Genomic DNA, 15,713 nt, shown 5'->3' with positions numbered 1-15,713 from the left:
CTGTTGTGGGCCTTATTCTGGGCCCATACTCTGTAATATTCTGTTTTTTTTGTATTTTCCTGCTCACTCAAGGGCCTCTCTGTAATTTGTCAAAGATTAACTTATTAATAAGATGTTTAGAGTGTTAGAGAGAGGTTATGTTCGAACTTCTTACTCTCTAACACTCATTGCCGCCAACTCTCTCCTCTTCTTCTCCTGTTTGTTCATTTTCTGGTTTGCATCTAATCTCAAACAGTTCCATACATCAAGTGGGCTGTTTTTCAACTTGGTATCAGAGCGGGCCATTGCTTGGCGTGTCCCTCATGTGGTTCTAGTTCAGCCAACTACATGAGGAGGTTCTAGGGCTGAAAGTTTACAGTCATCCGCCTGGTTCTTGGAGGTCATTGGAGGGTGCCCAAGTTTCTATACACTTGGAGAAGGGTTCGGTGACCAAGAAGAACCAGAGAGCAAGTTGTTTGGCCTGATTTGAAATCAGAGAAAAGGACTTTCGAAGTTATCTTAGAGAACAAGTGTTCGGCCTGGTTTATAGTTCAAACCAGAGACTCTCTTGCTGTAAGTCTTTTCTCAGTTCTTTGCTGAGTTATTTTTTGTTATTTGGGAGGACTGTTAAAGCATTCAAAACACCTCCATTCGGCGCACTGTTGCTGGACTGATTTCTGGGTTATTCTGGAAGTGTGGTTCGGCTGTTATTGGGCTTCCAAACTGCCAAAAAAAACTGATCTAAATTGAGTGGTACAAGCCTCTACTTTAGTTCAGCTGCTTCTTGGACTTAGACAAAGTGTTCTTGAAGTGATTTCTGCTTGTTAACAGTGAAGTGTTGACTGTTGCATACATAGTGTTTGTAAAAAGTCCTCTTAGGTACTGTGGACTGTTTTCTTTGTTCTCCTTGGGAAATTATTGTTGGGAACCAAGAATACATATTGTTTGGAGGCCTACTGATTGTTCCTTGAAGGCTGAATCAGAGTTTCTCCTCTTTGAAAGTGCTGCCACCGAACTTGGTTCTCACGGCTGTCAGTTCTGAACTGAGTTTGTGTGTTGTTGTGTTTGCTATTGTTTCAACTCAATCTGAGTTCTTTGAAATCAAATCACTTTTAAAGGCCTGCCGAAACCCTAATTGAATTGTTACATAATGGACTTCTCAGAAATTGAGAACAAGAGCACTGCTGAATATGGACATAATTTGGGAACTACAACTGATTCCTTGTTGGCTGTAACTACAGTTAAATTGGATGGAACCAATTATTTGGCCTGGTCACAATCCGTAAAAATTCATATTTGCAGTAGAGGAAAGTGGGGGTTTATCTCTGGGAGCAAGAAAGCTCCCCCAGAGGACGATCCCTCTTATGAGAAATGGGTGCAGGAGAATTACACAGTGATTGGGTGGCTTGTGAACTCAATGTAGCCACAGATTAGCCAACATTACTTGTGGATGAACTCGGCTAAAGAAATCTGGGATAGTGTTGCAGAAACTTACTCCTAGAAGTTGAATGTTGCCAGAGCTTACAAACTGAGAAGTGATGTGAAGAATCTAAGACAGGGGGAGAAGTCACTTGCAGCATACTTCTCAGCCCTAAAATCTATATGGCAAGAGATTGATTTGATAGAGGCCGTGACATGGGATACCCCTAAGGATGCTGAAACATATGGGAAATTGGTTGAAAGGAATAGGGTCTTTGAGTTCTTGACAGGGCTGAATTCTGAATATGACATTACAAAGCAAAACATCTTGTCCAAGGAAGATGTTTCATTGTCTCAAGCATATGCTTTGGTCAGCAGTGAAGAAAGCAGGAGGCAAGTGCAGGTTCAAGGGGTCAGTATCAATGATCATTTTGCAAATATGGGAATCAAACCCAAAGGGGTTACAGGAGTCCCCAGTGGCACAGGAAAGAAGGAGGTGGTGTGTGAATATTGCAACAAGCCGAAACACACTAAGGACAAGTGCTGGAAATTGCATCCCAGTCTTGTCCCTATCCGATTCCAGAAGAAGAATGACAGTAGAAAGACAGGAAGTGCACATATAGCCACAAGTACAGATAGAGTTTGAGTCTGCAAGTGCACAATTGGAAGCCATGAAAGCTGATTATGAGAAGTTTGGAAGGATGATCAGCCAGCTTGAAGGTGTAACATCATCATCCAACCCTTCTGGAAGTCCAGCCACCTCTGCATTTGCTCACTCAGGTATAAGGGCTTCTGCTAACCATGCATCTACCTCAGGTAATCCCAAGACCCCTTGGATCATTGACTCAGGTGCTTTTGATCACATGACCAACCTTTCCACTTTGTTTGTGTCATATGATTTGCTTCCTGGTCGTGACAAAATCACCTTAGCTGATGGTTCTCTTGCCCCCATTTCTGGCAAGGGAACTGTCAAGCCTACAAGCTCTTTACTTTTATCTTCCACTCTTCATGTACCTAAGTTAAATACCAACTTGTTATCTGTAAGTAGCTTGACCAAGTCATTGAATTGTTGTGTAACCTTTTTCCCTTCTCACTGTGTGTTTTAGGACCTGAAGTCTCGGAAGGTGATTGGGAGTGGCCATGAAGCGAATGGAATATACTTGCTCGACACCCCTGGCCAATGTTTTGATCATCCCAAGAATGCTGCTTTTGGTTCTACTTCTTCAGAGTCAGTCAGTCAAATTATGTTGTGTCATTGTCGGTTGGTTCATTTACCTTTTTCTGCTTTAAGTCATTTGCTTCCCAAACTGTTTAAGGGAGTCAGTGTGTCCAGTCTCAATTGTGAGTCATGTCAGTTGTCAAAGCATTGTAGAAAAAATTACCCTGTGAGCAATAAAAGATCCTCTTTTCTTTTTCATATTGTACACTCTGATGTGTGGGGGCCTTACCACTTATCCTCTATGGGGGGCTACAAATACTTTATCCTGTTCATTGATGACTTTTCTAGATTCACTTGGATATACTTAATGAAATCCCGAGACGAAGTCCCGAGACTTGTGAGGCAATTTCATGAGCTTGTTTTGACTCAATTTGGTACCAGAATTAAGGTTTTCAGATCTGACAATGCAAAAGAGTATTTTGAGAAGAGCTTATCCTTGTATCTCTCTGACATGGGGGTTATTCACCAAAGCTCCTGTGTTAGAACCCCTGAACAAAATGGAGTTGCTGAGAGAAAAAATAGACATATTGTTGAAGTTGCAAGGAGCCTTTTATTTGCCTCACATGTTCCCACAAGATTTTGGGGTGATGCTGTACTTACTGCTACCTATCTCATAAACCGTATGCCATCCAGGGTTTTAGGGTTTAAATCCCCCTTCAGTCTTCTTCATCCAGATAAGGATCTCTTCCCAATTCCTCTTCGTGTGTTTGGTTGTACCTGTTATGTTCACATTCCAAGTGTGCAGAGACACAAGTTTGAACCAAAAGCCCACAAATGCATCTTCCTCGGTTACTCCCCCACACAAAAGGGTTATTGTTGTTTTGATCCAAAGACTGGCACCAGACATGTCTCTATGGATGTTACCTTTGATGAACTTTCTCCTTTTTATGGTTCCTCTCAGGAAGGACATTGTCAACAGGGGGAGAGTCTGTCACAAGTTTTTGCTCTTCCCCTTCCTGTCCCAGTTCAGTCTCTTGACAAATCTGTATCCTCACAAAATGAATCAAAGGAGGATCAGCCACTTCATTCCTCTTGTCCTAGTGCTCCTATTTCTTTACCTCATCGTCCTACCCATAATCCCAAAGTGTATCAAAGGCAGAGATCCAGGAATGAGCAAGTGGTTTCCCTTACAACAGATTAGGCTCATACCCTCCCAATCACAGATGAGATAACAGGTATTGCTTCAGCTCCCTTGGAATCCCCCTTCCCAGATCTTGATGTCCCCATTGCTGTTAGGAAAGGAAAGCGGAAGTGTACTGCACACTGCATTTCCAAACACCTTTCTTATGACCTACTTTCCCCTTCATATTGTGCCTACCTCTCTTCAGTTGCTTCTAACCCCATTCCTAGGTCTGTATCAGAAGCTCTTGGGATTCCAGAATGGAGAGATGCCATGCAGGCTGAAATGGATGCTCTACATGAAAATGGTACTTGGGAGGTGGTGGATTTGCCTAAAGGGAAGGATCCAGTTGGATGCAAGTGGGTTTTTACCATTAAATACAGGGTAGATGGGACTATTGAGAGGTACAAGGCCAGACTTGTTGCAAAGGGCTACACACAGACATATGGGATTGACTATCTGGAGACTTTTGCCCCTGCTGCTAAGATGACATCTGTGAGGGTTCTTTTATCTCTGGCAGCTCACTTTGATTGGCCTCTCTATCAGTTAGATGTAAAGAATGCATTTCTGAATGGTGACTTACATGAGGAAGTCTACATGTGTCTTCCTCCAGGAATGTATGGGAAAGATATGCAAGGAAAGGTATGTAAACTGAAGAAATCTCTTTATGGCCTCAAACAATCTCCTAGAGCTTGGTTTGAGAGATTTAGAGCTGCACTTGTTAAATTCGGCTATGTTCAGACACAGTCAGATCATACTCTTTTTGTGAAGAAAAGTGGGTCTCTAGCAGTGTATCTCATTGTGTATGTTGATGACATTATAGTGACTGGTGATGATGCCTCTGGCATTCTGGGCCTTAAGTCTTTCCTCCGTACAGAATTTGAGATTAAGGATCTGGGGGAGTTGAGATATTTCCTTGGCATAGAAGTTGCCAGATCCAGGGATGGGATTCTTATTTCCCAGAGGAAATATGTCCTTGATTTGTTGTCTGAAACTGGAAAATTGGGTGCAAGACCAGCTGCAACTCCTATTGATATGAGTCACAAACTTTCAGCTTCGGATGGAACTTTGTTGGAAGACAAAGGGGTCTTTCAGAGACTTATTGGGAAGCTTTTGTACCTGTGCATGACTAGGCCAGATATCGCGTATGCTGTCAGTTGCATTAGCCAGTTCATGCATGCTCCTAGAGATACCCATATGGCAGCAACAGAATGGATTTTGTGCTATCTGAAAGGCTCTCCAGGAAAAGGAATTCTATTTGCCAAACATGGTCATCTGAAACTTGAAGCCTATACTGATGTTGATTGGGCTGGAAATATTGATGATAGAAGATCTACTTCAGGGTATTGCAGTCTGGTGGCTGGTAATGTTGTCTCTTGGAGGAGTAAGAAACAAACAGTTGTGGCTCGATCCTCCGCAGAAGCAGAATATAGAGCCATGGCACATGGAGTCTCGGAATTATTGTGGCTAAGGTCCTTAATGGAAGAACTTGGGGTAGATCATGACAAACCCATGATGTTGTACTGTGATAATCAGGCTGCCATCAACATTGCTCACAACCCGGTACAACATGATAGAACCAAACATATTGAGGTTGATAGACACTTTATTCGTGAAAGAGTCTCCTCCGGTGAAGTGTGTCTTCCATTCATTACTTCTGAAGGACAACTGGCAGATTTTCTCACCAAGGGCATTTCCAAGGCAAGGCTTCAACATGACACTGGCAAGCTGGGCATGATTAACATCTATGCTCAGCTTGAGGGGGAGTGTAGAGAAGATGGGCCGAATGGCCCATAGACTGTCATTTCATGTTATGTTATGTTTGTCTCTGTTGTGGGCCTTATTCTGGGCCCATACTCTGTAATATTCTGTTTTTTTTGTATTTTCCTGCTCACTCAAGGGCCTCTCTATAATTTGTCAAAGATTAACTTATTAATAAGATGTTTAGAGTGTTAGAGAGAGGTTATGTTCGAATTTCTTACTCTCTAACACTCATTGCCGCCAACTCTCTCTTCTCTTCTTCTCCTGTTTGTTCATTTTCTGGTTTGCATCTAATCTCAAACAGTTCCATACATCAAGTGGGCTGTTTTTCAACTAGTTTCAATCAGCTTTCTGTAAATTTGTGCATCCTTCTGACTTTCCCATTCAATTGATTCAAGGTGGCCAATTTCATGCCATAGGGATTTCAAGATTGAAAAATAAACAGAAACTTGTTTCTCACCTTGCTTGAGATTTTTAACCTCACATTTCAGCTTATAAGCCCTAGCAACATTAAGGGGCTGAGAGTAGGTTTCTTTCACAACATCCCATATTTCTTTAGCTGTTTTTGCCCATAAGTAATTTCGGCTGATGTGTGGCTGCATGGAATTGCACAACTATGTCATCACCAAATAATTTTCTTGAATTCACTTAGCATAAGTGGGATCCTCCTTATTTGGTTCATTCACATCTCCCAACAAATAGTTTAGCTTTCCTCTTCCCCCAATGGCCATCATGGCTGATTTGGCCCACTCTAAGTAGTTTGAACCATCTAACTTTACAGTTGTAATCTGGAAGGTGTTTTTAGTCATGCCACCTGAACCAGTCCCAAAAACACCCCCCCTTGGTGCTTGAACTCCATTATTGGTTAGGGGTTAAGCAAAAAACACCTTCTATTTACTGTAACAATCAGCCTACTGGGTTTGAAAACTAACGGCAGTAGGTCTAGAAGCAGAAATCAAATTCAGAGAAAGAAAAAATTTCCAATTCACCGTATCACTGTATCAATCAGCCTACTAAATCTGAGAACTAATAGCAGTTGGCCTAGGTACAGAACTCCAATAACAGAGATTAAAGAACAGAAATCTGATAGCAGCCAAACTTAAAAACAAGGCTGATCTCTTATCCGGACACAGTAAAGTCTTGGATTTCAGTGTTTTCTCTTAAAACCCGAGACAAAAAGAAAAAAAGAATTCTGTATAGCCGTACCTCACAAATTAAGCTATCCTTGCTGCTGCCCTCAAGAAGGAATAAGACCTTACCTAGGAATTTCTGAAAAAACCTGATTTTTAATAAAAAATCTTCCTAAAATTCTGATCGCCAACTTCAGTTTGCTCAAAACTGATCTTGATTCTGATCAACCTGAGAAACTTCTGAAACAGAACTGATCTCAGAGAAAAATCTTCTTGATTGCCAACTCCAGTCTTGATAAGAGAACAAAAAAATCTGGTTGGCACCTCCAATCTTGATCAAAGACCTAACCTTGATCACTAAATTCTTTCTGATTCTTCTTGATTACAAGGAGCACTTTCCAATCCTTGGACGGTTGCTGAAGACTTCTCATAATCTCCAAGAATCAGTTGAATGAAAAACTCAGCCCTAAATAATTATCATGTGGTCGGCTGAATTCATTCCACATGAGAAACCTAGATCGAATTCTTTGATACCAAGTAGTCGCTCAAGATTGAACAGACACTTAAAAGGAGGAGAAAAAAATAAGAAAAGAAGAGAGAGAGAGAGAGAGAGAGAGAGAGAGAGAGAGAGAGAGAGAGAGAGAGTTGGGTTGATGTTTGAAACAGCCGCCCCCTCTTAAATTTTTATACATAGTATCATACTTGTAAAAGGACTGAATTGCTTACATGGGAAGATAAGATAAAGCTGAAAAAAAGAGTACTACTAATCTTATAAAGACTAGTCCTAATCTTATAAAAGACTAGTTCTAATCTTATCATAAAGAACTAATCCTAATCATAACTTGTTGCTGACATGCGAACAGTGGGGACCACCTTAGTGGGGTCCACATTAGTGTTCTCTACATAGCTCTTCCTATTGAGTGCTAGTTGACTCGTCTAACCTTCCTTCTTGACAGAATAAATTGCTCCATCTAGGAATCCTTTCAACCATTCTGTTTCATCACCAATGAGGAATACTGTTGCCTTCCTCTCTTCCCTGATCTTCAATGATCTCATCCCGTTGTTTCTGCAGTCCTCAAACTTAAACTTTTTGGCTTCGACCTGTAGTTCCCTTCTCCATTTCATGGCGGCTCGAGACCTCTCCATCTCTGTAGACAACATCACATTAGCTATTTGTCTTTTAAAATCCATTGCTTCCTTCCCTTTCAGGTAGAGAATTGCAACAAGAGTGGAAGTATCCAATCTGCCACTCTTATTTTTTTGATGAATAAAGAAAAATTTTATTACTTCATAACTTAAAAGAAAGTTTTAACAGTATACAGCAGCCTTTGGTGAGGCGTGAGCTGCAGCCTCTCCCAACTGATTTCAAGGAAATAAGAAAGAAGAAAGAACAAACATTACAGCTGAGCCCAAAACAAGACTTCCTTAATTGCCCCTTCCTTAGCTAAACCATCAGCCAAAGCATTTGCTGATCTCCCCACCCATTGTATTGGAACAGGCATATTCCTTGTCAGCCACTGAAATTTTTTGATTTCATTCTGGTAACGCCATATAATATCCTTGGGATTCTTCAACCACCCCACCACCACCTTGGAGCCCCCTTCAATCAGTAGCTGCCCTATGCCTAGTTGATTTGCGGATTGCACTCCTTGTAGGGGCCGTAGGGCTGTTAGTAATTCTGCCCTGACGGAATACCCCCCCACCCCCCACCCCCAAATTCCAGAGCGTCTTGGATTACCTTGACTGCTCCCATCAAAATCCAGCTTCAAGTGAGCCTTCATGCAGTGGGATCCATCTTGTTACTGCCTTAGCCTTACTGGATTAACACCTTTCTAACCAATTTCTCCATAAATCTATAAAGGAGAATTGATGGAACAGTTCCATGGTCTTAAACCAATGTATTGCCCTATTCAACGCACAATCCTTTAAATCCTGACTATTCCCCTCCTTCTCTTGGAATATTCTAGCGGTCCTTTCTTCCCAGATTGTCCAGATCAAGGCTGGCTTAGAAGGATCCAAACAAAACTGATTTAAAAGACAAATCAAATTAGAGAGGGAATCAATCTCCTCACCCCTTAACCCCCTACGAAAGCCAAAATCCCAATTCGGATCCAAGAGGGGTTCCCACAGGTGAGATAAAGTTTGAGACAATCTGCCACTCTTGTAATCACTAATTTGGTAATCCAATTTCTTGTTGTTAATAACTGTGGCATTTCTATTCTTCCATATCCTCCATGGAAAAGGTGAAAATCTACGTCTTTTGTTTTTAAAACTTTGATAATTTTCTAGTTTTAAATTAGTTTTCTTCTTTCCTTTTTTTCCCACTTATTTTCATAACTTTTTTCTTTCTTTTTATTTGGCACTTCCTGGCAGTGATTTCATTTTGGTATCGGCCGGTACTGCTGAGTATATTCTGACCAAAGAAGATGTAGGCCGGCGCTTGGCTTTTGTGTATATTCCTATCAATTTTGAGGGTAGGTGCATGCCCCATAGTATTGGCTTTTGATCTGAATAGTCGATTCTCATGTATTTGTCTTCCACAAAGACTTAATTGTTTATTACAATGTGATTTTTATGATTTTTTTTCAGGGCAGGAAGGAGAATCTGCATCAACAGTGACTCAGATTGTAAAGAAAGGTATCTTGGTTATGTTCTCTCTAGAGGTTATGGTTATACTTTCTTTTTAGTATTTCCTGCATCTTTAATTGAACTAGTTCTTTCTTCCATTTTTTATATTAAAAGAAAAATTTTAAGAAGAGAAAAAGTATACACAGAAGTTACAAGGTACCCCACACCTATACAAAACTCACGAAATGATCAAACCTCTTATCATAAGCACTACGTATATGGGGGTGGCAAATGGGTGGGTTGGGTGAGGGTAAGTTCTTTTGGTTCTTTTGTTGTTGAGGTCTTCCCTGAATCGTCTCAAGTGGGGAGTTTGGTTGCGGTGGACCAAGGGATTGCAGGGCCACAGAGGGAGGAGGGTAGTGAGATGGACCAGGGGGAAGGGGTGATAGAATATGCAAGGGGAGAAGGGGAGGTCCAAGAAGGAAGGTTGGAAGAGGAGGTCGTTGTTAGGGGTGTTGACAAGAGATCAGAAGCCAATTGCTTGGCAGTTGTTGCAGACGGAGAAGAGGAGATTGGTTTATCTGTATGTCAGGAAGATTTCCTAAATTTGAAGTCCCAGTTGGTAGGCTCCGCGTCGATTTTGGTTGAAGAAGATCTTTGAGTAAGGATCGTGTGGACATCATTCCAGCAGTGTTGAAGAAAGCTAGAGAAACAAGTAAGTCTCATATTGTTCACGTATCAAAAGTTTTTTCATGGTTAAAAGACAGACTGGTTGGAGTGGCCCTACCTATAAATACAAAAGAGTATACAAGAGAAAAGAATAAAAAACAAAGGTTTGAGGAAGAAGGTTGAGGAGAGGCAATAAGGTGAGTCTCAGGCCTCGGAAGGGGAGCAACTGTTGACTTCTGAGGAAGGAGGATCAGTGGGGTGGCTAGGGCCACGGGGGGAAAGGAGGAGAGTGGTAAAGAGGGTGAGAAGAGCCTTGTGGAGTGCCAGCCAGGGAGAAAGGAGGAGAATGGGGAAAAGCAGAAATTGAGAGTTTGGCTGACAGGACTGTTATGGTTGGCATGAGCTTAGGACTGTTCTATTGGGGTGTGAGGAGTTTGCCAGAAAGGCATTCGAAGCTTTTGAAAGAAGTAAGAGGAAAGAGAAAATGAAGGCCACATTAGGGGAAGGGGAGATGTGTGGAATGAGGAAGATGATGGGCAATAAATGTTTGAAGAGATGTTTAGCAGATAATGAGATGGGGAGGTGTCTTGGGTGGGTGGTTCCTTGCCTTGGCAATCACTGCCTTTGGCATTTCTGTTGTCTTTTCTAGTTGGATTAGGTGTTTTCCCAACTCTCTATTTGCTTGTAATCAGTTTTTTTTTTTTTTTTTTTTCCTTTTACAATAAATTTTCACTTTTTACCTTTCACAAAAAAAAGAGGGTTGAGCCCATCCATATTTACCCAATAACCCATCTGACACCCATATTTAAGCATCTTAGTGGGTCACAACCCACCCTAAACCTCATCCATCCTAACTCACCCATATTGACTCGCTTACCCACCACACTCGACATTTTTTTTTTCAAAACATAGAAAAAATATGCAGAAAACACAAACATAGATAAAAATAAAAAATTATACATTTTAGCAAAAAGAAAAAATTTTAAAAACATAAAAAATGAAAAAAATAAAAAATATATTTCATCCAAAAAATCAGAATTGCAGAAAAATACATCAAATGATAAAATCTTTGTAAAAATTATATATCTCAAATAAAAAAGATTAATTGAAGAAAAACAAAGAAAATAAAAAAAATTCAAAAAATCTATATTTCAGTGAGAAAGTAAAATTGTAGAAAATATATAATTTGATGAAAAATAAAAAAATTATATATTTCAACCCAAAAAAGAAAGTACAAAATTGATAAAACATAGAAACATATATAGTTTTCCTCTATTTCAAATGATAAAAAATAGAAATATATATTTCAACTAAAAAATATAAAAATAATAAAGAAATTCAAAAAATACTTTTCAACCAAAGAATAAAAAATTGCATAAAAACACAGAAAATGGTGTGTGTGTGTGTGTGTGCATGTATTACATGTAAAACATCATGAATTGCAGAAAAAACATATACAACTATACAAAATTTAAATGAAAGTCTGCATATCAGCTAAAAAATAGAAATTGTAAAAAACATAGAAAATGATAAAAATTCAAAATAAAATTATATTAAAGCCAAAAATAGAAGAAATTGCAATCAACATAGACAATAATGAGGCCAGACTACGGTGGTTTAGGTGTATGCATAGAAGACCAAAGACTGTACCAATAACAAGTGACTTGATGCAAGTTAAATGGTCTAGAAGAACTCAGGACTTGCAAAAAAGAGCATGGGTTAAAGTAGTGAAAAGCAACCTGAGGTCAACAATCCAATTATGTATATGGTTGGAGACATAATGGAATGGTAAAGAAAGGTTCATGCAACTGATCCATAAGTAAGGTTCATAATGGAATGGCAAAGAAAAGCAACCTGTCCATCTTCCTTTTCCCACATAATAAAGTGATTTGATCTCTTCTTCAAGCCTTTATATTCTTTTATCATTTATGAGTTTATTTGCTTTTAGATTTTTTTTCTGATGTTAAGTAAAAAAATCCATTATTGGAAAAAAAAAGATTACAAATTTACAACCATTTAGTGGAAATGTTTCACCTCCTTGTACAAAAACAAAAACATAAACCATATGGCAACCTAAAAATCTCATCCATTTGTATTAGCTAAGTCCAAATTTACTATAAACTTGACTCAAATACCTCTGTGTTACACTGTCAAATTCTGGATGAATTAATGCCTATTTTTTTGATAGAAATAAAAAGAAAATTTCAGTATATAAACAAGATATTGCAAGAGCTTAAGGTGATGAGGTAATAGGCATCACCCAATGCAAAAAGAAAAAGTGCATAAAACTTTTCAACCAAAGCCTCCATTTTCTATCTCAAGAGTCAAGAGTAGACCAAAAACTGGATCCAAAGATTCTTTATTGATCCCCTTAAATTCTAATGAAACCAAAATCCAGTCCAACAGTTTAGATCCTATTCCTGCATAGAACCTCCTTGTCTCTTCATTTTCCTTAAAAAATTCCTCTTTTCCTTTACTTCCAAACCTCCCAACAAACTTCAAAAGGAACACAACTCCAAAATTTTTTTCCCTATCTATTCCCATTAAAAACTGGCCAAAATGCAATGCAAAAGTCAAAAGTGCCATTAGGCTGCCACCACATCTCCATTTTTTGTTTGATAATTGAAAAGTTACTTCATTACCAATATGTAAGCAAAGTTGCAGCACCCCAAAGAGAGGCACTAGGTGCGACCTCTCTTGAAAGTAAAAGAAAGTGTAAGAAACCACAGTACACTATAATCAATTCATTACAAGGTTGCCCAATACAGGTGTTCCCTCAAGATCCCCTGTTTAGCGAGACTATCATCCGTAGCATTTACTGACCTTCTCACCCAATATGAACTAACATTCCTGTTGCTTGTTAACCAGCTTGCCTTCTTTAGGAAATCCTTGTAGCACCAAATTACTAAACTCGGGTCTGTTAACCAGCCCACAACCGCCTTAGAATCTCCTTCAATTAGGAGATGCTCCACTTCTATTTGATTTGCTATCTGGAATACCTTGTAGAGCTGCAATAGTGTCCACATCTCCATGTTAAGAAGTCGAGAAGTGTATCCCCAAATAAATTTTGTATAGCAGCACCCAAAACATGGATGGAATACATTGTGGACTTCTGATTCACATAGAAAAAACCTGTTAGCCAGATGAAATCCTTTACTTTTGAAATGATCTTGAGGAAGCATACTATCCATTGCTACCAGCCACGCAAATGCTTCCACTGTTGGAGGTATTGGATTACACCAAACACCTTTGATTGAAAGATCTTCCAACCTGATTTCTTGCCATTGCTTTGTAAAAGGGTTTCACCAAAAACTTGCCATTCCTCCATTCCTTTCATAGTCTTAAATCTGAACTGTCTGGATGTATTTCCACCTTTTGAAGTTTAGATAGAAGCATCACACACTCCTCCAACTCTAAATCTAAGAGTGGTCTTCTAAAAATGAGATGCTACACCACAACCCTATCCTTAACTTCATAAGATTGTGAAATTGCAGTCCTACCCCAAACCTGACCAATCATTCTCCCAAAACTTAATGCTAGAACCTTAACCAACCTTCCAAGAAGAAAAAGACACCAATAGGGAATGGAACTTCATAAACCCCTTCCACACACTCGACCCATGTTATGATATAACCTCCCTCGTATCCCAATCAAAATTGACCACCCTATACTTACAAGCTATAACCCTCCTTCACAAAGACTCCCTTTCCACTTCAAACCTCCAAAGTCACTTACCTAACAAAACTTTGTTAAACATCCTTATCCTCCTAATCTTGAAACTCATATCCTTCATGTCCTTACACACCCAATCCCATTTAACCAAATGAAAATTTCTTTCTTCCACCTTAATATTCCACAATAATTCCCTTTTGCATTTTTATTTCCAATTTCTTCAGCCATTGATGTTGGAACTCTGAGAAGTAATAAATTGGTAAATTGGTTAAGACACTCTTTACAAGGGTAATTCTCCCACCAAATGATTAGCATCTCCTATTCCAGTATTCCACCCAGGCAGCCTTTGTTCAATCTTGTACAAATCCAGTTGCCTTATTGGTGGTGTTGCCACCTTTGATTCAATCTGTAAACCCAAATATGTAGAAGGAAACTCATCCACTAAACACTGCATTGCCATTGCACAATCTTCAAGCAGTGTGTGAGAAATATCACCCACCCCAATCTTAAGCACTTATTTAAATTAATTTTTTGGCCTATTGGCATCTCAAAACATTTAGGAGTATCTCTCAATTTCAGCACTTGCTCCACTGAAACATCCACAAAAGTCAAGGTATCATCTTCTTATTGAAAATGTGAATGGTCACACCCCACCAACCTTAAAATTATCAATTAACCTTGCTTTCACTCTTTTGTTATTAACCTTTTTAACACATCACCTTGTCTCAAACCGTTGGGTGGTGGCTGTGGGTGCTTGGGGCTTGAAAGGAAGTCTGTTTTGTTTGTTTTGATGATTGGAGTTTCATTGTTTGTTTTGTATCACTTTTGTTCCTTTTGTAAGGGGTTTAGTTTTTGGGGGGTTGGCCTGTTTGGGGTGTTTTGGCCTGGCCGGGTTTTTATTTTACTTTAGTTGGGTTTTCATTGGGAGTTTCCTTTTCCCTCTGATGATTGCTTATAATCCTTTCTTGTACCTTATTTTTTTTAATAAAATTTTTCTTATCTTGAAAAAAAAACCTTGGATGCATTAAAAAATTCTGTAGAAACCCCATTTGCTAATACTGAAAAAAATCAGCAACAATTCTTTTTGTAGATCAGTATTTGTCTTCAAACAATACACCTGTTTCTCTGTCCAAATCTCCCAACAAACCAACTAGGAATTGATGCTCTAATGCACTTTAGTCTAGCCTTCTCACTACTTAAAACAATAGGCTAAAGAAAAAGTATCTTAACTGATGAACTGTGGTAGTGCTTTGAAATTTGAAAATAGAAAGTAAAATACTTTTAGACATGCTTATATTTCTTTGAGCTTGATGGTTTTCTTCAAGTTTCTTTATTCATCCATCTCTTTAGTTTATTTTATTGAGCAATTTCTGATTTTGCATTTACTTCTTTTGCCAGTATGGCATTAATATCCTTTTGTTTTTCGTGCATTTGTTTGTCCAAATTCCAGCACCCCCAAAAGTCACTAATCTGAAGATAATTGGGGATATAAGAGAGGGGAGTAAGGTAACTGTAACTGCTACTGTCATTGGAGGAACTGAAGGATCTAGTAGGGTTCAATGGTTTAAAACAACATCTTCAGAGTTGGAGGGTGATAATGGTCTTGAAGCTGTGAGTACATCCAAAATTGCCAAGGTGAGAAACCATTGAAGTTATTAATTCATACTCATCTTGGACTCATTCTTCAAGTTAATACTGTTTCTCTTCTTCATTTATTTTCTAAATATGTAATTTCAGAAGTGAGTTTACTGTGTCACAGGCTTTTCGGATACCTTTAGGAGCTGTTGGCTACTATATTGTTGCAAAATTTACTCCAATGGCTCCAGATGGTGAATCTGGTGATCCAGCATATGTTATATCTGAAAGGGCTGTTGAGAGTATGTAAACTGGAACATGCATTAACAGTATTTGATTTTTTTTTTCTGTTTTTTAATGTTTTGTTAGAGGTAGTCTGCATAGAAATAAGGTGCATTTTATCCTGGAAAAGTGTATGGTTTCCTCTCTATTTTTTGCTACTTCCAAACCTTGAAGACTTGTATTGGTTTATTTTGTATTGTGCAGTTAATGGGTTAATGAGCCATGGCAATTTTGTTCATTAGATTATCATAAGAAATTTGGTGCTATTTTAAGTTAAGAACAAGACAGTCTTACATTTTTTATATATTACCTTAAAAAT

The 15,713-nt window shown here is 38.9% G+C and overlaps 1 protein-coding gene across 5 annotated transcripts in view; it reads left to right on the top strand.

Moving 5' to 3' along the window:
* AIR9 (Outer arm dynein light chain 1 protein) overlaps positions 1-15,713 on the top strand; it is a 93,431-nt gene that overhangs the window by 27,193 nt on the left and 50,525 nt on the right. For all 5 annotated transcript variants that reach the window (XM_088976849.1, XM_088976847.1, XM_088976848.1 and 2 more), the window contains exons 16-19: positions 9,002-9,102; positions 9,218-9,265; positions 14,988-15,172; positions 15,297-15,414. In XM_088976849.1, the coding sequence (XP_088832975.1) occupies positions 9,002-9,102; positions 9,218-9,265; positions 14,988-15,172; positions 15,297-15,414 (452 nt within the window). The remainder of the gene's footprint in view (positions 1-9,001; positions 9,103-9,217; positions 9,266-14,987; positions 15,173-15,296; positions 15,415-15,713) is intronic.

The sequence above is a fragment of the Nelumbo lutea genome, chromosome 3, assembly GCF_056320005.1.
Source record: "Nelumbo lutea isolate HS-2025 chromosome 3, American lotus-T2T, whole genome shotgun sequence".
Classification (NCBI taxonomy): domain Eukaryota; kingdom Viridiplantae; phylum Streptophyta; class Magnoliopsida; order Proteales; family Nelumbonaceae; genus Nelumbo; species Nelumbo lutea.
The sequence above is the reverse complement of the archived record's forward strand: the minus strand, read 5'-3'. Positions and strand labels throughout refer to the sequence as shown.